This window comes from Myripristis murdjan, chromosome 17, assembly GCF_902150065.1.
Source record: "Myripristis murdjan chromosome 17, fMyrMur1.1, whole genome shotgun sequence".
Taxonomy (NCBI): domain Eukaryota; kingdom Metazoa; phylum Chordata; class Actinopteri; order Holocentriformes; family Holocentridae; genus Myripristis; species Myripristis murdjan.
Genome location: NC_043996.1, coordinates 941,053 through 965,471, shown reverse-complemented (window position 1 = coordinate 965,471; position 24,419 = coordinate 941,053). Strand labels below are relative to the sequence as shown.

The 24,419-nt window shown below is 42.0% G+C and overlaps 1 protein-coding gene across 1 annotated transcript; it reads left to right on the top strand.

Annotated features, from left to right (window-relative positions):
* Nucleotides 1-887: 887 nt before the first annotated feature.
* plppr5a (phospholipid phosphatase related 5a) lies at nucleotides 888-23,911 on the top strand. The gene is made up of 6 exons (XM_030073940.1): nucleotides 888-1,146; nucleotides 6,453-6,585; nucleotides 7,595-7,845; nucleotides 10,129-10,305; nucleotides 22,955-23,077; nucleotides 23,753-23,911. Exons 1-6 carry the CDS (start codon nucleotides 943-945, stop codon nucleotides 23,780-23,782), a joined length of 918 nt encoding a protein of 305 aa, XP_029929800.1. The 5' UTR covers nucleotides 888-942; the 3' UTR covers nucleotides 23,783-23,911.
* The last annotated feature ends 508 nt before the right edge of the window (nucleotides 23,912-24,419 follow it).

The window sequence follows — 24,419 nt, the reverse complement described above, 5'->3', positions numbered from 1 at the left end:
AGGGTAATTCACTTTGCTCAAGGGTACTAAAGAAGAGGATAGTCTCTTCCTTGATACCTAGATTTGCTAAACCAGATTATGCATTCAAACCAAGCTGGCTTCTTTAATTTGTAAGCTGCAGTTAATGGAGATTAACCGTGGCAACTCGTAACTAGGACTGGTAGAACTGCTGTGAAAAAGGAAAAACCTGGAACTTGTATGCATTAGGCCTATATCATAGCCTATATGTACTATACACAGTGTTGGGTAAGTTATTAAAAATGTAATCAAGTAAAGTGAGTCATTACTTTCTATGAATTATAATCACTTTACTTAACTAATTACTCTCTAAAAAGTAATTTGATTACTTTACTTTTGCATTACTTTCTATAACCCAGATAGGCCCTTATTAGAAGGAGAACAAAACAGCAAATCATATGAGTACAGATCTAGGATTAGTTTACCATTTTAAATCATAATAAATCTGATACAAAAATCCTAGACCAGCAGACAGGAGTCAGGACAGGAGTTGGGACAAATGTTCGGAAGACTACTCTACACCTCAGCTCACATGATATCTTATCCTCTCCTCTCAGAAGGGATATATTTCTAAAAGTCCTGTGTTCAAGTAACAGAAGTAATTAGAATTTTATTTGACCATTAACTGTTATGTGATTACTAGAAAATTAAAACATAAACCCTTACATTACCTTGTTACTGAAAAAAGTTATCTAATTACAGTAATCTAAGCAAAGGTAATCGAATTGTTCCCACCACTGGACATCTCTGTGGTTATAACCAGAAAGTCTTGGATTATTCGTTCATTTTAACAGTAGTCTGGAACTGATAAACCTGGATTATAAATCACCTTTGTAAGAGCATCAAGGAGCTGGTCAAACTGGACTATTTTGGGATCAGCAGCCAGGAGCTCATCAGAGTGGACTGTTTGTGGCTGTGTTCAACATGCTGTACTTCCAGGTGGTGATTTTGGCTGCTACAATCATGCTAGCTTATTACTGTGAGTTCACCGATACTTTCACCCCGGCACAGCAGGGCTTCATCTGCCAGGACCTGGCTTTGTCCAAACCAGATCCTGGTCCCGAACAGGACAGCCGCATACAGCCTATAATACTGTACCCTGTGGTGGCTGGACTGCCTGTCATAATGGTGAGTCTTGCACATTCTAATGCCTTCTCCCATGTTTTTTCTCAGATTTCACCACAGAAATGAATTGGGTATAATCAGCATAGGGAATTCTAGCATTGCTGGTGAACCTACTGACAGACATCTTGAGGAACCAATTCCAGAACGCTATTGGCACTTCCATGGTGACAATACAATCACCTGGCTGGGTTTGTAGATAGAGCCCTCTGTCACAACTACAATGAATGGGCAAGCTGAAGTTAACACATGAAATTAATTGCAATCATCGGCATGCTGCAAAAGTTAATAAAAATGATTTGAAACTAGTTCAGCTTATGTCAGGGTAACTTAAGTAAGTCACCACAATGGCAATGGCGGCGCGTATACATGCAGCAGCTGGTGGCTCCGTCAATTTTAGCATAAAGAGGAGCTATTCTCTCGTTTTTATTGCTGAGAATCGTGTTACTTGTGGGTGTATTACTTATGACAGTAATACACTCGTCAATATCAGAGGAGGAAGTGTGGTGATTGGATTGAGTGCAGCGGACCTTGAGCTCTCTGCTCTCAGCATCTCAAGATCCGACAATCAAAACATTCGGACCAGACGTCATCGCAAGCGGTGTGGTCGACCCAGGAAGAGAGGGAAACGAGCCGGTGTAAGACTTAAGCTAAGAAGGCTTGGACCCAAGGCTGTCCCACTACCCAGCCAACTCCTGGCAAATGCAGGACAATAAAATGGACGAGATAAGACTCAGGCTGACCCAGCAAAGAGAAACCAGAAACTGCGGTGCTCTCATCCTCACAGAGACGTGGCTCCATAACAACATACCGGATGAGGCTTTAGCACTGGCCTGTTCCGGGCTGACAGAACACAAGACTCCGGTAAGACGAGAGGGGGCGGGCTCTGTGTGTGTACATCAATGATGTTTGGTGCACAGGTGAAGTCAGAGTGGATGGAAAATGTTCACCTGACATTGAGTTTTTACTGCTCAGATGTCTATTGTATTGATGTCTATTGATGTATTACCTGCCTAGAGAATTCACCAGTGTGTTTGTTGCTGCTGTTTACATTCCACCGGATGCAAATTCAAAAAACACTGGTCATTATACAACAGGTTGGATAATGAAATTAAAATGTGGTTCCCTCTTGATTGATTAATTGATTGTATAAAAAAATAAAATTATTAAACATGGAGGAGTGCAGATGGTGCATTTAGTAGTCTCACAGCCTGAGGGAAGAAGCTGCTCTGTAGTCTGGTGGTACGGCAGCGAAGACTTCTGTATCTTTTGCCTGACGGCAGCAGGGTGAACAGGCTGTGGCTGGGGTTGGTGTTGTCTTTTAGGATCTCACCTCACCTCCCCGATATCACTGATGCTTGGTAGATGGGTACCAATGATGTTTTGGGCAGTTTTAATCACTCGTTGCAGAGTCTTCCTGTCCTGAGCCATGCACATCCCATGCCAGTTTGTGATGTTTCCAGTCAGGATGCTTTCAATCGCTCCTTTGTAGAAATTGACAAGAACTTGGCATGGGAATTTTGCTTTCTTAAGTTTTCTTAAGAAATACAGCCGTTTCTGAGCTTTTTTAACCAGGGCAGTGATATGTGAAGTCCATGACAGGTTCTCTGTTATGTTGATTCCCAGGAACTTAAAACTGCTCACTTGCTCCACCTCAGCTCCATTGATGTAGACAGGGTTGTGTGTCTTTGCCTCCTTTTTTCTAAAATCAACTATCATATCACTATATCCTTTATAACGATGCCTTCTATATGTTGATTTTGTCTAATTACCTTTGCAAGCAGTTCAATGTAAATTGCAAATTGACTCAGGGACAATGGGCATATAGGGGCTACTCACATTACCCTATTCGTGCCGTGCCCAAGCACATTTAACCCCAAAATCCGGATTATTTGACTAGTGTGATCGTTCCGTTCTGTGCTGAAGCACAGTACACTTCCTCAGCTCTGGCACGGGCATTCATGCACGAGCACATGCACGGTCACGCACGCAGTGCACGAACATGGATATGACGTAAATCATGTGACAGTCCCTCCCCGTTTCCTCATGCCTCTGCAAAATCATTTTATGCGCGCAGCACAATTAACTGCGAATCGCCGCCTCGCGCAATCAATAATCAACCATGTTGTCTGTGTCGTCGTCTGATGTGCTGCTCCAACTGCATATAAACAAAAGTCAATTTATAATGACATCAGGCCATGCGGGCCATGCATGTGTCGTATTTCAACGTGATGATGTGCGTACCGGAGACACGCACGTCAGGAGGCTTTGGGTAATGTGAGTGCAGGCCAGCAGGGGACTGGGGAGGGGGGTTATTTTTGCTTCAGTACGATACGGAGCAACTGGGCCTAATGTGAGTAGGCCCATAGTATTACTCCATACTCTAAGGTTATATTATCCGTGAGACATCCAGTGTTGGAGTTTGTCCCGGTGGACGACAGTGTTGGCTCCCTGTACCTTTTGGGTGGCAGAGGGGAAAGCTCTGACTGTAATGACAGAGTATGTGTTGAACGGCAGCTCTGAGTACCCAGCCCTGCTAGAGGCACCTGGAAGGGTCCTAGAGAAAGCACCATCTTGGGACTACTACTGGGTGACTTTAACACTCACATGGGCAAACCTGGAGGGAGGTGATTGGGAGGAACAACCTGCCTGATTTGAACCCAAGCTTTGTTGTTGGATTTCTGTGTGAGTCATGGACTGTCCATAACAAACACCATGTTTGAGCAAAAGGAGGCTCATAAGTGTACCTGGTACCAGAACACCTTAGGCTAATGGTCGATGATAGAATTTGTAGTTGTGTCATCAGACCTATGGCTCTATGTTCTTAACACTCGTGAAGAGAGGGGTGGTGGTGAGTTGGATCAGATGGCAGGGGAGGCTGCTGGACAGACCTGGTAAACCCAAGGGGATAGTGAGGGTGAACTGGGAACATCTGGCTGGGAACTCTGTCTGGAACGTCTTCAGCTCATACCACCAGAGGAGCTTCTCCCTGATCCAGAGGGAGGTTGGGGACATGGAGTCTGAATGGACCCTGTTCAAAGCTTACACTGTTGAAGCGGCAGTTTGGAGCTATGGCCAGGCAGTCATTGGTGCCTGTCGTGGTGGCAAACCAAGGATCCAGTTGTGGACACATTCAGTGAAGGAGGCTGTCAAGTTGAAGAAGGAGGTCTTCCGGGCATGGTTAGCATGAGGGACTCCAGAATCAGCTGAGGTACCAGCAGGCCAAAAGGGATGCAACAGCAGCGGTCGTGGAAGCAAGATCTTGGGTATGGGAGGAGCTTGGGGAAGCCATGGAGAAGGACTTTTGGCTGGCCTGGCAAACTGTCAGGTGACTCAGGAGGGGTGTGGTCAGGTGGTGGACAGAACACTTGGAAGAGATGTGTCGGCATCAATTAATTGTCTCTGGTCCCTTACCGGTGAGGGGTAATGATGAGATGTACAGTAGGTTAACCTTGTGGAACCGCTGGCTGGCCCGTCACTGTGCTGAGCATGGTTTTAGCTTCGTGTATAATTGGCCTTCCTTCTGGGGACGCCCTCACCTGCTGAAAGCGGACGGCCTTCATCCTACTGGAGAAGGCGCCGCTCTTTTGTCTAGAGATATAGATAGAGCTTTAGCTTCTGTTTGACACTAGGGACTTAATACTCAGCAGGTGGCAGGTGATTAGAGAGCCTGCTAGGTGTAAAATTAGTGTGGGTGTGGAGTCATCTAGTGTAGCTAATGTGATTGGTCAGGATATTTCTCACAGCATAGATAATCAGACTGCTGGCTTGGTTTATGACATTGAGACAGTCTCCCTACCCCACCGACCCGCTCACAATCTTCTGTTCACCAAATCTGGGGATTATATGTATCTACAAACCACCATCTACTGTTTTAGTAGAATCCTGTAACAAAGCACCTTATAAATTACAAAACCACACTCCTAATGTCATTAAATCAAACATGGCTGAAACCACATGTTTTCTTGCCCCTAAATGAGGCTACTCCACCTAATTACTCCTACGCCCATGTAGCCCGGGCTCATAAACAAGGTGGTGGTGTTGTCTTAATTCACAAAGCTATTTTTAGTCTTACATCTAATCTGGAAAATAAATTCAAATCTTTTGAGGATCTTATCTTAAGTTCATCTCCCTCAGCCATGAATAGTCTTTCTCCATTTTACATGGTGGTGATCTATCGACCGCCTGGCCATTATTCTCAGTTTTTAGATGAGTTTGGTGAATTTATGTCAGGCTTAGCTACCCAGTCTGAACAGATCTTGATTCTTGGAGATTTTAATATCCATCTAAATAAGGCTAATGATCCACTTAGTAAAGCCTTTTCAGATCTTATTGATACATTTGGATTTACTCAGTCTGTTCAAGAGTCAACTCATTGCAATGGTAATATCCTTGATCTGGTCTTGTCTAAAGGGATAGCTGTTTCTGATCTGACTGTCTTGTCAGCCACCTCTGCTGTGTCAGATCACATTACTAACTCATCATTTACAGCGGATGAATTTCTGGACTTCTTTGGTAACAAGGTTGATGAGATCAGGCACAAAATTAGTTCTGCATCCGACGCTGCTCCTGCGGATGGTATCTTACCAAATTCACCAACAGTCCCTCTTATCACGGTTTTTGAGGCTGTCTCACTTGATACCTTGTCTAAGCTTTTGGTAGCCTCTAAAACCAACAACCTGCTTTCTCGATCCGCTACCTGCTAAACTTTATAAAGAATCCTGGCCTTTACTGGGCTCTACAATGCTAGATATTGTTAATTTATCGCTTAGTACTGGCATTGTTCCCAGCAGTTTTAAGACAGCTGTGGTCAGACCGCTATTAAAGAAGCCGCACCTTGATTCAAGTTCTTTAAATAGCTATTGCCATTGATCTCCTATTGGTATTGATGCTGACTCTACCTCTGTGCTTCTATTGCTGGACCTCAGTGCAGCCTTTGATACTGTTGATCACTGCATTCTATTATATAGACTAACTGAGAATTTTGGTGTCACTGGCCTGGCTCGTTCATGGCTTAACTCATACTTATCTGAAAGAACACAGTGTGTCCTGTACAACAACACTAAATCTAATTTTTCGAATGTTAAATACGGTGTACCTCAGGGCTCAGTCCTTGGTCCTCTTCTATTCTCCCTTTACATTTCGCCACTTGGACAAGTGGCGAAATGGTCCAACTTAGAGTTTGACATTGAACTGATCTTAAACATAATTAGTGGGAGCATTCATTTTATTGGTATTGTTCTTGGTCAAGTGCATATACTGAATTTTCTTCCTTCCTTCTCTTCTCCTTGTTTTCCGTTCCTGTTTTCCAGATTTCAGCCACAGAGCTGGTTCTGTTCCTCATGAAATACAAGACTAACAACCTTGACAACCAAGAGAAAGTTGTTGTCATGGGTGACTGTTGTTACCTGAATCCCCTGGTTCACAGGACCTTCCGTTTCCTTGGTAACATAAATACAAATTATTTTCTATTGCTATTTTCTATTTTCCCTCCTTGTCACCACAGTGTAAGAGAAAAGTTTTAGACAAATAAGACTCTATATGTGTTTTAAACATTAGACCAGGCTGCACTCAGACGCCTTTCACAATCATTTAAACAAATGTGACCATGCTTGTAATGAAGATACTCTCTTTCTTTGGTTGTTTTTTTAGCTAAAGTTTTTCACAAAACAGACTTCTCATGAGCCCTATTACATCCTGACACATTTCCTGCATTTAGTGTGTCATTCCATTCAGGTACAGCCAGCTATCATTGACCTTATGGTGCACAATTTTTCTCCTGGTAGCCTAAGCAATCCCTTTAAAGACATCAGGTTTTGGTAAAATGGCCTGTTGGTAAAATTATCTGTTGAGTGATGAGAGCATGGACACCAAAATCAGCAACATAATTTGCAAATGTACACATATTACAGGCTACATAAGATTGTTCTGTGCCTTCTGCTGAATCTAACAATTTCATCTCTGCTTTACAACTTTCAAAACAAGACAAGACAGACTTTTTCAGCAGAAACTAGCTTTAAACAGTTCTTTCTTTCTGTGCTCTTTGACACAGTTTCAAACATACCTATACATTCACTATATGGACAAGGTAGGTAGGTATTGGGCCACCTACACATCCTGACCTCCTATTCTAAATCCATAGGCATTAATAAGGAGTTCGTCCCCCTTTGCAACTAGAACAGCTTCCACTCTTCTGGGAAGACCTTCTGCAAGATTTTGGAGTGTGTCTGTGGGAATTTTTGCCCATTCATCCAGAAAAGCATTTGTGAGCTCAGACACTGATGTTGGACGAGAGGAAATGGTTCGCAATCTCTGTTCTAGTTGATCCCAAAGGTGTTGGATGGGGTTGAGGTCAGAGCTCTGTGTGGGGCAGTCAGTCAGCATCACATGGCCACATTTTTGCCTGTATGAAAATTGAATCAAGCTAAAGTGATCTCTATTTGTTTCCCTGCAGGCGTTTATTTCTTCGGCCTATTTTCGACAGACATCTTTGTTAACGCAGGTCAACTAGTCACAGGAAGTCTGGCTCCTCATTTCCTGTCTGTCTGTCAGCCCAATTACACTGCCCTTGGTTGTGAGGAGACAGTGTGTTTCATCAGCCAATCAGATGCCTGCACTGGTGACCCAGATGATGTCATGAAAGCCAGGAAGTCCTTTCCCTCCAAAGAGGCTGCATTGAGTCTGTATGCAGCTGTGTACCTGGGGGTGAGTATACTTGACATGGGGTTCTGATCAGTATGGGTTTTTGAACAGCATAATCTGATATTTAATGTCAATAGCAAATATTTAAATTTGCATTGGTGCCAATTAGCAAAATTAAAAGATGTTTTGTTTTTTATCTTTATATTTATATTAATTGATTTTATCAAAATACAGTTAGGTCCATAAGTATTTGGACTTATGCCCCGTCAAGGGATGTTCGAGACACAACATAAAAAAAGCCTTATCTTCCCAAAGTCCCAGGCAGCCACAAAGACAAATATGCTCGAGCCAACAACAGTGGATTTGTTTGCAGTGTAAAAAAAAAAATAAAAAAATAGTGTCGTGATGTAGTGTCAGGGTAGACCAAGGCCAACATAATCAACGCAATCAATATAACCTAACAAACCAAAGAAACCACAGAACAACAGCTTACCTCCCTAACTAATAAAACAAGAGAAAATATGGTCAAGCAAAACTGGTAGTCCACCCCTACCTACTCCAAAATCAAAAGAAAACTAAAAGTCAAAATGAGTGGCCGGTTGGGAGAGGAGGACGGTGGGAATGCCCCAAGCCGCAGTGACGCCATCCAGACCCTTTTTATAGCAGCCAAGCCTCCGGAAGCAGCCAATCACAATCGAGGAGTCAGAACCAGCCCAATCATCTCCTTGTCCCCACACATACCTAGTTACATTGGAGTGAAAGACACACACTGGGCATACAAAATACATAAGGAACAAACATAACACAAAAATTACGACCACAGTTGTAACATCGACAGTAACACAGTATTTGTAATTTTGCCCCTGTGCACCACCACAATGGATTTGAAATGGAGTAATCAAGATGTGATTGAAGTGCAGAGTTTCAGCTTTAATTTAAGGGGTTGAGCAAAAATATTAACTGTTTAGGAATTACAGTCAGTTTTATACACTGGGTTTCCATCCACCTGTTTTTATTCGCATTTTCAATTTGCGCATTAAAAACCCGAATGGAAACACTGAAAATTTGAAAAAATCTCCAAATATTGCAAAAAAAGTTTTTACACTTGGGGAGGGGGAAAAGTTGGTGTGTCGATAAAAAGAAAATGAGAGTAAGTGCTATGGGAACAGGTTTAGCAAATAAATGGTGACGTTCATAATCATGTGACTTCCGCTCCACTGTACAGACGAAAAATGGCGGCAGTATGTTTGGACCAAAGAAGAGACTTTAACTTTTCTTGAACTAATTAAAGAAAACAATATTAATGCTACACTGAATAGCAAACAACAAAGCTTGGATTTTTGACTGACGCGCCTGTAATACATCATCACGTTGCGCCCTCTTCGTCACCCGGCTGGAGAATTAGCACCACCTATTGCTTACCTCGATGAACCAACTCCAAATATTCATATTACAGAAGTGGATGGAAAGGCGCATAAATTCACATTTTGTTTTGCCGATTTTCTGAAAATTCAGTTAAAATTTGCAATATATTTGGATGGAAACCCGACTACTGTCACCCCATTTTCAGAGGCACAGAAGTCATTGGACACTTGACTGAAAAGCAGTTTCATGACCAGGTGTGGCCTTTTCCCTTGTTATTCTATGACAAATTATGGAAATAAAAGGTCTCAAGTTCATGCCAAGTGTTTGCATTTGCATTTGGTAGCTGTTTATCAGAGCCCTCAACATGCAAAGAGGTGTCTGTGCAGGTGAAGGAGGCCACCATTACACTCCATTCCAAAAAAAAAAAAAAACAAAAAAAAAACATTCCCAATGTCTAGGGAAGTCAAAAACTCTCTCGAGGAGGTAGGCGTATCATTGTTCAAATCTACAGTCAAGAGACATTTGCCACTGTCAGTGGTGACAAGTGGCTCATCTTTCCTCTCTGGCCGCTTTGGCTCTGTAGTCTGCGGCTGGGCTTGTACCCTCAGCTTTTGTTCCAACTTCCTTTCCTGTTCCTTAGAAACAATTATCACATATTCCACAGGTTGGCCCATGTGAACAGCTCTCATCCTTAGTTTCAAAGTTTTAACCATTGCTGTCTCAATGAAGTCCTCATGAATATCGTTGGATCTCAGCCCATCTGTACAAATCACTCATCCTCGGAATTGGAATTTCTTGATCCCAAACTGGGAAGTTCTTTAACAAAAACAAACAGCCAAAGGGAAGTGAAATGATTTTTTTTTAAATGGGGGAACTTCTCCTTATATCTCCTTACATATGATTTCTTCAGTAACAGCAGCACAGTTTCTGCTTTCATCCACTCGGACAAACATTTCAAACTCAGTTTATCTTCCCTTCCAGATGTACATCATGTGCCGCATAAGCCCCAGCGCAGGTCATCTGACCCGCCCCCTCCTCTGTCTGTCATTGGTCAGTCTGGCTGTGTTGACAGGCATCAACAGAGTAGCTGAATACCGCAGCCACTGGAGTGACGTTATAGCAGGACAAGTCACAGGGGGCACGATAGCTGTCTTTCTGGTCAGTTTCATTATTATCATTATTATCATAATTGTTGTTGTTGTTGTTGTTGCTGTTGTTGTCATTTTAATTATCATTGTTGTTGTATACCTATTGTACTATTTATTGCATGTTAGCAGTGTTAGTTTTGACAGCCATTTTTATTTTAGTCTTAGTCTTAGTCTTCTTGACGAAAATGCTTATTAGTCTTACTCAGATTTTAGTAATTGCTATCCTTGATAGTTTTAGTCTAGTCTTAGTCGACAAAATTAAAAATATTTTAGTCCAGTTTTAGTCACATATTTTATATATCTATATCTATGTATATCTATATAGATATAGATATACATGTATCTAGATATAAATGTATTTATATCTACTGTATATCTATATATAGATATAGATATACATAGATATAGATATATATACACACATACTGTAGTGTTCTCACTCAGAGTGTAACAACTCTGTTTTAACACCAAGTTAAACCGTGTCCAAAGAAAACATGAGCCGAAGTTGAGTTGACAGTTTACTCAGAGGTCTTCTGTGACATTCGGTGAAAACTGTAAATAAGCAGTAAATATTGCATTTCAGCAACTTAAAGTATGAATTTACATATTTGTAGGCACAGAGAATTATTGTAAATATTGCTAGCAAAATGTTTTTAAACATGTAAATAGCATAGACAAAACGTCTTTTTTAATTACAAATGAAATATATATTTTTAATGACTATCACTATTTATTGCCTTTTTAACACCTTACATATGAAATACATGCACTTACGGCGTTGCCTGTACAATATTTCTTAGTGAATGGCTATGGATAGCTTCAGACATGTTTCATGTCTGCCTGACTCTCAATCCAGGAAGAACAGGAAGGTAAACAGGAAGTAACGTGCACAGGTGACTTATCAGGAAGTGATGTCATCGGTAACGCTGCTATCAAAGTAAAATCCTCTCAAAAGACGTTTTAACCTTTTAACTGTCGCCTCCAACCACAACACACACAAATGAACTATTTCTAAAATACACATCACAAATGAGCAACAGAAATGCCCTAGAGGCAACACACTCCCCGTCTGGCCTATGTGAGGCCACTATGAACTTGAAACATCAGTCTTTAAATCAGTCCTTAGGCAGAAGCAGGACCACCTCTGCGACTGGCCTTAAGAAGGTTCTTGCATTACCTTGGTCAGTAGTTTTTATCTCAACCTTTCTAACATGTCCATCCTTCCCGGGGAAGGTTGCAGTGACTATGGCCATAGGCCAGCAGTTCCGGACAGTCTGTTTCTCCCTGAGGAGAACCAAATCCCCAACTTGGAGGTTTCTGCGTGACACTGTCCATTTCTGCCTTTGTTGTAAGGATGGTAAGTATTCTTGGCTCCAACGAGTCCAAAACTGGTTTGCGAGAGCTTGAACTTGTCTCCATTGTTTTGTGTGAAGGTCTTTGTCCGTGAAGTCCCCAGGAGGTGGTGGAACACCTGATTTCTGTGTGAGGAGCATTGCTGGTGAAAGAATGAAAGGCTGTTGTGGGTCTGTAGACACAGGTAAGAGTGGACGTGCGTTGATAATAGCTGTGACTTCAGCCATTAGCGTTGAAAGCACCTCGTGAGTTAGGCGACTCTTTTGCTGCAAGAGCATTGAATCTAAGATCCTCCTAGCTACACCAATCATTCGTTCCCAGGAGCCTCCCATGTGGGAAGCATGTGGAGGTCTGAAGTTCCAGCTGCATCCTTGCTCGCTGAGGTAACTCTGCAGAGTTTTGTCCATCTCCAACTCCTTGCTAGCTCCAACGAAGTTGGTGCCGCAATCGGACTGAAGCTGCCTTACAGGGCCTCTGAGTGCGAAGAAACGCCTGAGAGCGTTTATACAGCTGGATGTGTCCATAGACTCAATCAGTTCAATGTGGACAGCTCTTGAACTCAAACAACTAAATATCATGGCCCACCGTTTGCTCTCTGCCTGTCCTCCTCTGGTGCGTCTGGTTACAATGGACCAAGGCCCGAAGACATCAAGGCCCACATATGTGAAAGGAGGGCAGACCTTAAGACGTTCGGGTGGTAGGTCAGCCATGAGTTGTTCTTCCATCCTCCCACGCAGCTTCCGGCAGGTTATGCATTTGTGGAGGACCGAATTGATTAGTCGCTTAGCGCCCAAAATCCACAGTCCTGCTGCCCTTACTGCGCCTTCTGTGAGGTGACGACCCTGATGTCTCACCTTCTCGTGATGATGTCGTACAAGCAGTAGGGAGATGTGACTGTCTTTGGGTAGGATTACTGGGTTTTTCTGATCACACGCAAGCTGAGAATGTTTCAATCTGCCTCCAACGCAGATGAGATTACCCTCTAGGGTTGGATTGAGCTTGTGCAAAGGGCTGTTTGAGGGCACCATTTTGTTTGCTTGGAGGGCTGATAGCTCTTTTGCAAAGGCTGATTGTTGTGCTGCTTTAAGAATGAAATCTTTTGCCTGAGCCATTTCATCCACAGTACGAGGTAAGTGACATCTGTGCCATCCCGTGCACCCACTGTTTAGGTTGGAATGTTTGTGAGATCTTGCCATATGGATGAGCAATGCCACTGCTCGTAGCAGAGAGATAAAGGTGGAAAAGCGCTGAAAGCGGTCAGAGGTAAGTCCAGGTTCCTCCAGGTAAGTGGTGTAGGTACGCACCTGTGGTCGGATCTCTGAGTCATTTTCTGGTTCGATGAGCTCAAATGTCTCACTAGCCTGTGTTGTCTCTGCAGATGGCTGACGCAGGAATGAAGGTCCTGTGAACCAAGAACTCTGTGCAAGATGGGATGCAGGCAAAGATCTTGATGCATGATCCGCAGGGTTTTCTTCTGTGCGTACATAATGCCATTGTTCTGGTGAGGAGGATTGTCGAATGCGTTGAACTCTGTTGTGGACGTATGTGTAGAAGCGTTTTGTCACATTGTAAATGTACCCGAGCACTACCTTGCTGTCCGTGTAGAACCTGATAGCATCCATTTTCAGATCTAGTTCCTCTCGGATGAGATCTGCCAACTCTACAGCAAGGACGGCAGCACAGAGCTCAAGCCGTGGGATAGTAGGTTCGGACTGAGGTGCTAATTTGGCTTTGCCCATAACAAATCCTACTTCAGCTTTTCCATCCTCCTGAACTGCTCTCAGATAAGCGACGGCTCCAATAGCCTTAGTTGAGGCATCCGAGAATGCACACAGTTCTGTTTTCACAGCTTTGATGAGTGAGGTTGGTGTGTATGTGCGTGGCACATGAAGCTCCTTCAGGATTTGAAGAGAATCTCTCCAAGTTTCCCATTTCCTCAGCTTGTCTTCTGGGAGGGGTGCATCCCAGTCTGATAACTCTGAAGTAAGTTCCCTAAGAAGGGCTCTTCCCTGGATCGTGACGGGTGCCAACAAACCCAGGGGATCAAAAACACTGTTGACAGTGGAGAGGACTCCACGTCGGGTGAAGGGTTTGATGTCAGTAGATGCGGAGAAGGTGAATGTATCTGACCTGATCTCCCATAGCAGGCCTAAGCTACGTTGCATGGGTGCTGTTTCTCCGCTTAAATCCAGATCCTTGATGACTGGGACACAATCCTCAGGCGGGAAAGCTCCAATGACAGCTGGGCTGTTTGACACAAACTTATGTAAACGGAGGTTTGATTCCGCAAGTGAGGCTTGAGTTCGTCGGAGGAGGTCGATTGCTTCTGCTTCAGACGGCAGAGATATCAAGCCATCATCTACGTAGAAGTGTCTTTCCACGAACTTTACTGTGTCAGGCCCATACTTCTGGGCACCTTCAGTAATGGCCCTTCGGAGGCCATAAATGGCTACAGCAGGAGATGGCGAATTGCCAAAAACATGAACCCTCATGCGATAGTCAACAACCGGCTTACTGAGGTCGTTATCCTTGTGCCACAAAAAACGGAGGAAGTTACGGTGATTTTCATGCACCAAAAAACAGTGAAACATTTGTTGGATGTCGGCTAGGACAGCCACTCTCTCCTTCCGAAAGCGTAGAAGAACGCCTAGGAGAGAATTGTTAAGGTCAGGACCTGTCAGAAGGACATCATTGAGGGAGACACCAGCGTACTGGGCGCTGGAATCGAAAACTACCCTGATTTGGTTGTGCTTTTGCGGGTGATACACTCCAAACGACGGGAGGTACCAGCACTCCTCATTTGCGTCCAATGGCGGCGCTACTTCTGCGTGACCATTGGCAAAGATCTTTTCCATGAATGCAACATATTGTTTCTCCATCTCCGGATTCCTCTTGAACTGTCGCTGCAGTGATTCAAACCGTTTGACTGCATGCTCTCTGTTATTTGGCAAGCGCTGACGTGGCTCCTTGAAGGGTAATGGGGCAACCCATTTGTGAGCATCATTCCTGTGGACACTGGTGTCCATGATCTTTAGAAAGTGGACATCTTCTATTGATGGGGCAGGTTTGTTATCATGTTCGGTTTGGTCGAACACTGTGTGTCCTAGCATCCTTTCTGGCGATTTGTTGGGCTTGCTGAAGCTTGGTTGTGTTTCCTTCACATGCATGAAACTTGTACAAGGCGGAAAAATGGAATGGCGACCATCATCTACCACATGGGTCTTGAATGTGTGAACCGCTGGCTTATGCACCTTACCTAAGCACACTTCTCCTATCACCACCCAGCCTAGATCGAGACGTTGTGCAAAAGGGGCGTTATGTGGACCATTTACTTGTTGCCTGACCTTGTGGGCTCTAAGCACGTCTCTTCCGAGCAGCAGGAGTATCTCCGCTTCCGGGTCCAGCTCAGGAATGTGCTTGGCGATGTGGTGGAGATGAGGCTGATGCAAAACTGCACTTGGTGTTGGGATCTCAACTCGATTGTTTGGGATTTCAAGACACTCGAGGAGTGGTGGGAGAGAGATGAGCACTTTGCCATCCAGCGACTCTATTTGGAATCCTTCAGCTTTCCTGCCATAAGTTTCCATGATGCCAGAGCATGTTCTGAGATGGTATGAAAATGGTTTGTTTTCCACACTGAACAGGTTGAAGAATTCTGGTCTGGCTAAAGAGCGATTGCTCTGGTCGTCCAAGATCACATAGGCTTTCATGGCTTTGTGCTTTGAATGTTTGGGGTAAATCTTTGCAAGACAAATCTTAGAGCAAGAACGACCCCACTGACCAAGGCCACAAACTTCTGTGCAACTTGTCCTAACATCAGTTACATTAGAATCTTCTCCCTCCCCGCCGTTCTCTTGAGGCAGTGGAGGAGCCTTGCTGGGTTGAAGTAATGGGCCAGGGTGCATGGCTGCATCATGATTGGTGCTTTCACACTCTAAGCACTTCACAGAAGATTTGCAGTCTTTGGCTACATGGGAGGTTGAGGAACAACACTTGAAGCATATTCCTTTCTGTTTTAGAAAAGCCTTTCTGTCATCGATGGATTTGTTTCTGAATGTCCTGCATTTTTTAAGTGGATGTGGTTTATCATGCAGTGGGCAGTTCTTGTTAGGATCGTTATTAACTGTAGAGATGTCTGTTTTGTGAACTGTGATAGATTTGTTAGTGTTAAAACTCTTCACAGGTAGCCGTTCAACTTTAGTAGGATTTGTGCCACTGCTCTGATAAATAAAGCTGGGGTCATTTCGCTTCTTTGCCTCGTAACACACAAAGTCACAAAAGTAAGCGAAGGGAGGGAAACGACCATTGTGCTCTTCTTTGTACCATGACCCAGATGATACCCACTTCTCTTGGAGTCCATATGGAAGCTTGTCCACAATTGGTCCAATGCCTCGGGAGGTGTCTAGATACGACAGCCCGGTGAGATATCCATCCTCCTTGGCGCCTTGTATTTCCATGAGGAGGTCTCCAAGTTCACGTAATTTAGTGTGGTCTTTGGCTGAAATCCTTGGAAAGCTGTCTAGCCTTTGGAACAGTGACTGTTCAATTATTTCAGGGGCGGCGTAGCAGTCACGTAGCCTCTCCCATGCCTTACGTAGAGCTAGATTGGCATTGTTCACATGCACTGAGCGTATGCGTCTCACTTGTTCACCCGACTCTTTCCCTAACCACTTGGTCAAGAGGTCTAGTTCTTGTGTTGATGTGAGTTGGACTTCAGTCACTGCATTGGTGAATGAGGACTGCCATGAACGGAAATTCTCCGGCTTATCATCAAATTGGTACAGACCTGACACAACAAGATCACGTCGTGCCAAATACTGTGCCAGAGGGTCTGAAGGGAGTGGCGTGCTAGCTGGAAGCATATGTGGGGGTGTGTGTGGCCGAGCATGTGCAGGAGAGTCTAACATTTTGATGTCAGTCTTTGACTCAGCTCTCTTCAGTTCAGGCAGGTTTGTTGCAGGTAAGTGTCTTTCATCTCCTTTCTCATGCTTGGTCTTGTTATAGGTAGGTTGAATTCCTGTTATGCTTGCAGGTGGGTGCCATGTCCTGAAACAGTCCTGTGATACAGCATGATCTGGAGGGTTTATAGGTGGGGCCAGTGCTGGTGAAGAGGTAAGCAGATTCTGATCAATTTGAGATTGAACGTAATCACCAGTGCGTTGCTGTCTAAACTTATCTTCTGATTCAGATTTTCTATTTTCCGGTGTGGCGTCCACATCCTCCAACACTTGTGCTTCCGCGATGGCTGCTTCCGCTTTGCGCTGTAGCGTTAGCACTTCCAACTCTGCATCGATCCTAGCTGCTTCTAACTCATTTTGAGCCTCTCTTGTTTTCCTTTCTGCTTCTCTAGCAGCCTTTTCCAGTTTTAATTTAGCCTCCTGGCCAGCATATGAAGCTCTTACCTTGGCAGCTTCTGCCTTAGCTCTGGCACGAGCTGCGCTTGATGATGACAATGATGTCGTGATACTCTTAGCACTTGTTGCTCCTGACTTGTTGCTAGCTGCCATCTTGAACACTTTGAAACATTGAGTGCCGCCTTTTCACTGTAGTGTTCTCACTCAGAGTGTAACAACTCTGTTTTAACACCAAGTTAAACCGTGTCCAAAGAAAACATGAGCCGAAGTTGAGTTGACAGTTTACTCAGAGGTCTTCTGTGACATTCGGTGAAAACTGTAAATAAGCAGTAAATATTGCATTTCAGCAACTTAAAGTATGAATTTACATATTTGTAGGCACAGAGAATTATTGTAAATATTGCTAGCAAAATGTTTTTAAACATGTAAATAGCATAGACAAAACGTCTTTTTTAATTACAAATGAAATATATATTTTTAATGACTATCACTATTTATTGCCTTTTTAACACCTTACATATGAAATACATGCACTTACGGCGTTGCCTGTACAATATTCCTTAGTGAATGGCTATGGATAGCTTCAGACATGTTTCATGTCTGCCTGACTCTCAATCCAGGAAGAACAGGAAGGTAAACAGGAAGTAACGTGCACAGGTGACTTATCAGGAAGTGATGTCATCGGTAACGCTGCTATCAAAGTAAAATCCTCTCAAAAGACGTTTTAACCTTTTAACTGTCGCCTCCAACCACAACACACACAAATGAACTATTTCTAAAATACACATCACAAATGAGCAACAGAAATGCCCTAGAGGCAACACACATACACATACACACACGTATGTCTTTTAAGTTTAAACTAATTAAATCATGCCAATACAGGTAGACTCTCCCATCAATGGAGATGAAATGCAACCATGCAGTACTTAATGATATACTGAGGATTGTACATTACACATTGATGTAAATATTTTGATGTAAATATTTTGTCATCATAATTGTTGACAAAAGTAACACTGCATGTCAGGAATTTGAATTTAAAGAAATTGTTCACCTATTTTGACAAATTTGATATTATTTCCCTTCCTCCCAGCTGTTCTGTAAGACAGTAGTGGTGAGTGCTGGATACTGGCTGGATGCTCCAAATGCTAACTGTTAGCCTCCTGCTATTCAGGTGGACTTCCACTCAGCTAACATTTTTAAAAATAATTGCCTTAATCCACTCAAATTGCGAAAATCTGAGCTTGTCGATGGCTGAGCTTGAAATGGCCTGCAACTATTTCCTTGTGTGGCCTAAGCTCTCTGTTATGGTCTTTAGTTACAGCGCTGGCTGGCAGGAGCCTGAAAGGTGTGTGAAAAGTGTGTGATAGAGGGGAGTGGAGGAAAAGAAGAAACCAGCTCCAACATTACATGCCAGCTATCTTTTCATACTAAGGAGAAAGTTATTATTGTCCTGTGTACATGTGAACATGTGTTCAGTAAAGAAATCAGATATTTTTTTTTTTTTTTTTTTTTTACAAAACTAGTGAACTATTCCTTTAATATTCCATATAGTGTATGTGCACACTTGCTTGACAGTTTTATGTGATATGGAGACTAAAACCAGGACATGGTAGAAGAGACGCTGTTAAAAAACAAGCCCTGAAAGTGTTTGTCTATTACCATGAGCAACATAAACATGAGCATCATGTGGCTCAATTATTTCACTGCCAACATAATTATTTAACTGACTAGCTAGAGGAGGTGAAGTGGGCAGAGCTTCATTCAGGGCTGGAATTTAACAGCAAAGAGAAAAAAAAAGTGAAAAGCAGCAAAATGGCTGGACCTATTGACTTGGTACTGGTTTATATGATTAAGAGTACAAAAGTCTCCATGAATCACACTTTAGTTTCAGGATCATTAACATGTTCTGAAATTGCTTATTGCAGGTTTAAACTATAACTAGATTGTAATTTGAAAATAATTTACTTTACTGAAAAAAAAAAGGTTTTCCAAATAAATTGAAGCTTCTCTTGACAGGAAACCGTGCTCCCTGACCGACCATTGTCGCATTTTTAGGTCAGCAATGCCCTTGTTCAGACAATGTGTCCATCACACTGCTGCTGTGCATTATTATTTACATATATACTTGGCCAAATCTATTTAGGCCTTTCTCCTAATGGAGTGATTGTACCTGTTTTCTCTCCAGTAGAAAGCTAATGGACTAAAATGCTGCAGGGTACACACATGTATAATGTTGTCCATGCTTGGCTGAATTCCTGCTTTTTTGTAACAAGCTATTCCAGACAGTCATGTAAGTCTTGGTCACGATCCTGGGTAAGCTGGAAGAACACTGAAATAGTTCAAAAAGTATGATCATTTGTTAATTTCATGTTTATATTTATGCAAGGAGAGACCATGGATAATTAAGTGTTATTCAGTATAATTTACTTGTAGCCATGGAAAGTGCGGGATTCTTTACATTTTGCATGCATGTCCACCCCAGCTGTTCTGTAGGACAGTAGTGGTGCTCTCTTCCTCTTATTGTTACTGAGTGCTGGATACTGGCTGGATGCTCAAAATGCTAACTGTTAGCCTCCCGCCACTGAGGAGGATTTCCCCTCAACTATCATTCTTACAAATAACTGAGTTTTCTATCATTTTTTTTTCTTCATTTCACATATGTATGCATGTTGAGCAACTTTCTCCTGAGCACTGAAAGATAGCTGGCAACCAATGTCTAGCTTCACCTTTTCCTCCACTAACGAACATATGAAGAAGGAAGGGACAAAAGGTCATGGCAGCAGTGTTACAAATTTGCACTGGTGCCAGACTGTGGTGGCACTAATATTGAAGTCCGTGGGACAGGCGTGGAGAATCCCACTGTACACCACTATACCTCTGCTGTTTGACTTGTGACAGGACAGAGATTCAACACATAGAACAAAACATACTTTACATAATGTAGACTGGTCCTTTTTGTCCAATGTAAACATTAGTTGTCCTTGTTGTTGGTTTCAAAACATCAGGGGTTTGTCCAGCAGCTACACAAAGTTTACTGTTAAATCACTTTATGTAGATTCATACAGTATACGGGTAATTCTTCAATTGAGGGAACTTTTGACTTCTTAAATTGTAAGAAAATACAACTTGTAGAAACATATTTTTATCCATCTGAATATTGCTTTTATTTTCTCAGGAATTCATTCTTGTGGATGGTTGTGACCATTTATTTCAGATATATTAATATATTTAGAGGTTTTTCCAAGGTGTCAGGACAAAACGTCATTACCATCACATCATCAAATAATGAATTATTTTTCAAAACAACATGAAAATATGGTGTTTTTAAAACATTGCATGTAATTTCAAACATTAATTTTGACTAAGCTGTGCTGAGAATGATTTTTATTTCATTTTAAACACATTTATAGGAGTTGTTTGTTCTGATATTTCAATATTATGTTAGATGCTACTCTGACAATTAAATTTATGCTTTCAGTACATTAATAATTTATATATTTTTTGGATAAAATGTTAAGAAAAAATGTTAAATTCTCACAAATACAAAATAAATATATAGAAATTATTTAATAAATTTGTTTTTCTCAAAAAATATGCGCTGTGGTGGTAATGACTGTGTGTTGCGGTAATGACAAAATGTTTTGGTAATGACATTTGATACAAACAGCTAATGTAAAAATGTATCAAATCCACCTTTTGAAATAGAAAATATTTATTACCTTGTTACAAAACAGTTAACGTTAATGTTTTTGACCTTTGCGCAGTTGTTTTTGGTGCCATGTTGAATTAACTGTAGCCTATTAAGAGAAAATGTATGAATTTATTTTAAATGACACGTGAGGCCTTTATAAAATATTCAGACATAATATTTATGAATTGGAGCAGAAAAATGTTATTCAATAATGTTATAATGGACTTATTTAACACAGCTGTTATTTTAAAATTTTAACACATATTATCCTTGGGGTTAAACCTCCAGAAAATCACACATACACACACACACACACACACACACACACACACACACACACACACAAACACACACACACACAGACAAAGGGCTCTAGTTTCGCAGACCAGGCGAGGCGGGGGCGTAGCGCAGATGCGCTTCGCCGACTGGGTGTGGCCAGGTGGATTTTGCAAGTTTGGCACGCCGTTCTCGGTGGCGCAAGTACTCCGCCGTCCCTCCTACCGGCACAAGGGAGGAGAGAAGGCGTGGAGTGGGTTTGACACAGCCGATTCACATTTAACCAATCAAATGAGCCCCTGTCCTCGCCTTTAAAATGCGCTGCGTGAAGGCGTAATGAAAGTTTACACAGCTGACATGGAGGTCTATTGCCGCAGGCGGAGCAGAGCTCAGGAGACAGGCGCGGAGCGGAGACCGGCGATCAGTGCGGACACGTCACCAAAACCTCACAGGCAGGCTTCTGGAATGTCAGACACATGAACAATGCAATAAATACCGAAAAAACCACTATTCAATGCTACGATCACAATCAGCACATACATATATCTCCATATCAACTGTCCCGTCACAGCTGATGTCAGATCAAAGGAGATTGGCACCGTTTATGCTGATTGTGAGGTTTTGGTGATGTGCGCCAGCCAGCCAAACTTCCACTGCGCCAGCTCCGCTCCGCCTTGCGCTGAAAGTAGACGTGGTTTCAGATGGCGAGCTTTTGGCGCACCTCGGCGAAGCCTTTTGGCACGAAACTGTCACTGCGCCAAGCTGAATCTGTCGGCACCTCCCCCTGCTGCAACGCCACTCCCATCTCGGCGCACCTCCGTCTGCGAAACTTGCAAACTGTCCGCCTCTCCCGTTTCGCCGGTCGAAACTAGCTCTGCGTGGGGTTCGCCTCACTGCACCACCCCGCGCTGCGCCGGGAAACTAGGGCCCAAAGACAGACACTTATGTTTTATAGAAGCCAGGGCCCAAATAGTCAAAATGTGTACTAGACATTGATAATATATCTGTGAATTTTATCTTTACTCAGATATCTCCATTAAATAAGGAAAAATCATTGAGTATGAGGCAAGAAAAAAAAAGAAATGTCATTACCACCACAGTTTGTCTTTACCATCACAGCTTATTGTGTGGTGGTAATGACGTGTGATGGTAATGACATTTCTTACTTTCCTGGTAAAAAATAGCTCATTGTATGACTTGGTAAGGCTAACCCAACAGCTAGCATAAAATGCACTCTAGTTACACACAAACAGAGCAAATTTTCATAAAACTACACTAAAATAACAACATTGAAGCTTATTTGGTAATGACGTGTAATAAACATACTCTACTGTCACCCTATATAAATCTTGAATTTACTTACATTTCTGATGATCAAAATGTCAAACTTTCCTCTTGACAGCCATGTGCTCATCTGCCTCTTCACATATGCAGATGAGTGAAGTGAACTGATTTTGGAAAAACTTTATTATTCTGTGATTTGTTCAAAGTGATGGTAATGACCACAGTACTTGGGAACAGCCATATTTTGTTTGAGAAAACCCACATATGGCACATTAAAATGAAATATCTATGTGAAATTTATTTATTCAACTTGTTTTGAAGAAGTATAATGTAAAAATTTAGTTATTTTTAAACTTTTTTTCACTTTATAACATAGTTGAAGTACCACACTCTGGGCTGGGGACATGGCCAAAGCACTGAAAATTTGACATAAAACACATTTAAAAACGTATAAAAATACATGACAAAGAGACAATAAAAAAAGTTCAGGGTTAATTTTATTGCTACTTAGCAAATGTGACAAAACCTAATATGATTTTAATTTTTTTCATGAAATTTTAGGCCAGGGACTGAAAAGTTACCCAAATTGAAGAATTACCCATACGCCATTCGTTCCGAGTCTTCAGCTGGAATGAATAATTAAGAATGACAAATATGTTTATCATTGCAGCCGATGTCCCTCACTCTCTCTGCAGGTGGTATTTGTGGTCCACTGCTTTAAAAGGAGTCCCCTGATTTGCAAGACTCCTTCAAATGTGGGTGTGGATCCTGCTGATGTTGCTCCACTGACAACCACTGACAACTACATCATCACACAGGTAATAATACTTTATTTATATAGCACCTTACATACAGGGGGTATAGCTCAAAGTACTTTACAAGAAAGTGAAAAAAATTGTATAAAACAGGTAATTCTAAACAGGTGCAATCAACTGAATAACAAACAGTAGAGATGTTAACAAGATAGGCCTATATAAAAGATGGAGAAAAACAAATTTAGACAGAAACAGTAAACTGTGTAGAAACAGAGGAAGACATAAAAATGTAAGACAAAGCAGGACATATAAACAATAAAAGGTGTGAAAGATCAGAATAAAAGAATAAAACGAAGGGAATGTGACAGTTAAAAGCAATGTTGAATAGATACGTTCTCAGTTGTGGTAGTTATAAAAGGCTTAGCTGACAATTCTCTTATTTATATGACAGTTTGTATTAAAAAAAAAAAAACAGAGGCTGAGGATCTAAGAGGCTGTGAAGGATTAAAAAAATGACAAAGAATTAACATGAGAAACAGGATTGCTTAAGCATTTAAAACCATTGCATTCATTTTGTCAATAAGTGTTACATAAATTTTCACAAAAATACAGAGGACTGTGAATTCTGTTTATGAATTAATTTAGAAGGTTGTTAATCATCAGATCAGCAGCAATGTACACATTTTATTTTAAGGGGGATTTTTCCTTTAAATGCTTATTTATTTCCTGCTCCTCTAGAACCCAGGGACCTTCACAGAAGTCACATGACTATGACCCAACATCACCATGACCCAGATGATGAAATGGACTTTGTGTGAGCCACTCTGCTTCCAGATGATAACCACATCCTGTCTCTCATCCTGAACAATTATCTTCAGACAACTGTTGCATCCCATATCTCTTGCAACAAATACCCTTCATTGTACGTCAGCTTACTTTAAAAAAAATAATAATAATAATAATAATATTTTTAATTTACTTTTTTTTTATTTTTATTTTACAACCAAACCTTAAGGTGTTAGCCTCCTCTGATGATTTTTTGAACAACCTTAAAGGGATACTTAACTCATTTTAAAAAATGTGATTTATTCCACTTCCCCCTAGCTGTTATGTAGGACAGTAGTGGTGCTATCTTCCTCTCATTAGCCGGCTTTCCACAGTCACTCAGCTTGCCACTGTGAGCTAGGGCCTTAATTCAAGCCAGACAGTGCTACTGGTCCACAGCTTCAAACTACCAGAACAAAAAGCTTGCACTATTGTGCCATTAGCCCACAGTGTTGCCCTATAACCCACCCATCACATGCCATCGCAGTGTAAACGTCACACATCCCAGTCATGCACGCCAGTGGGAATAACAATAACACACAATAGACCGCAGATAATATAACCAGACTTGTAAGACCGC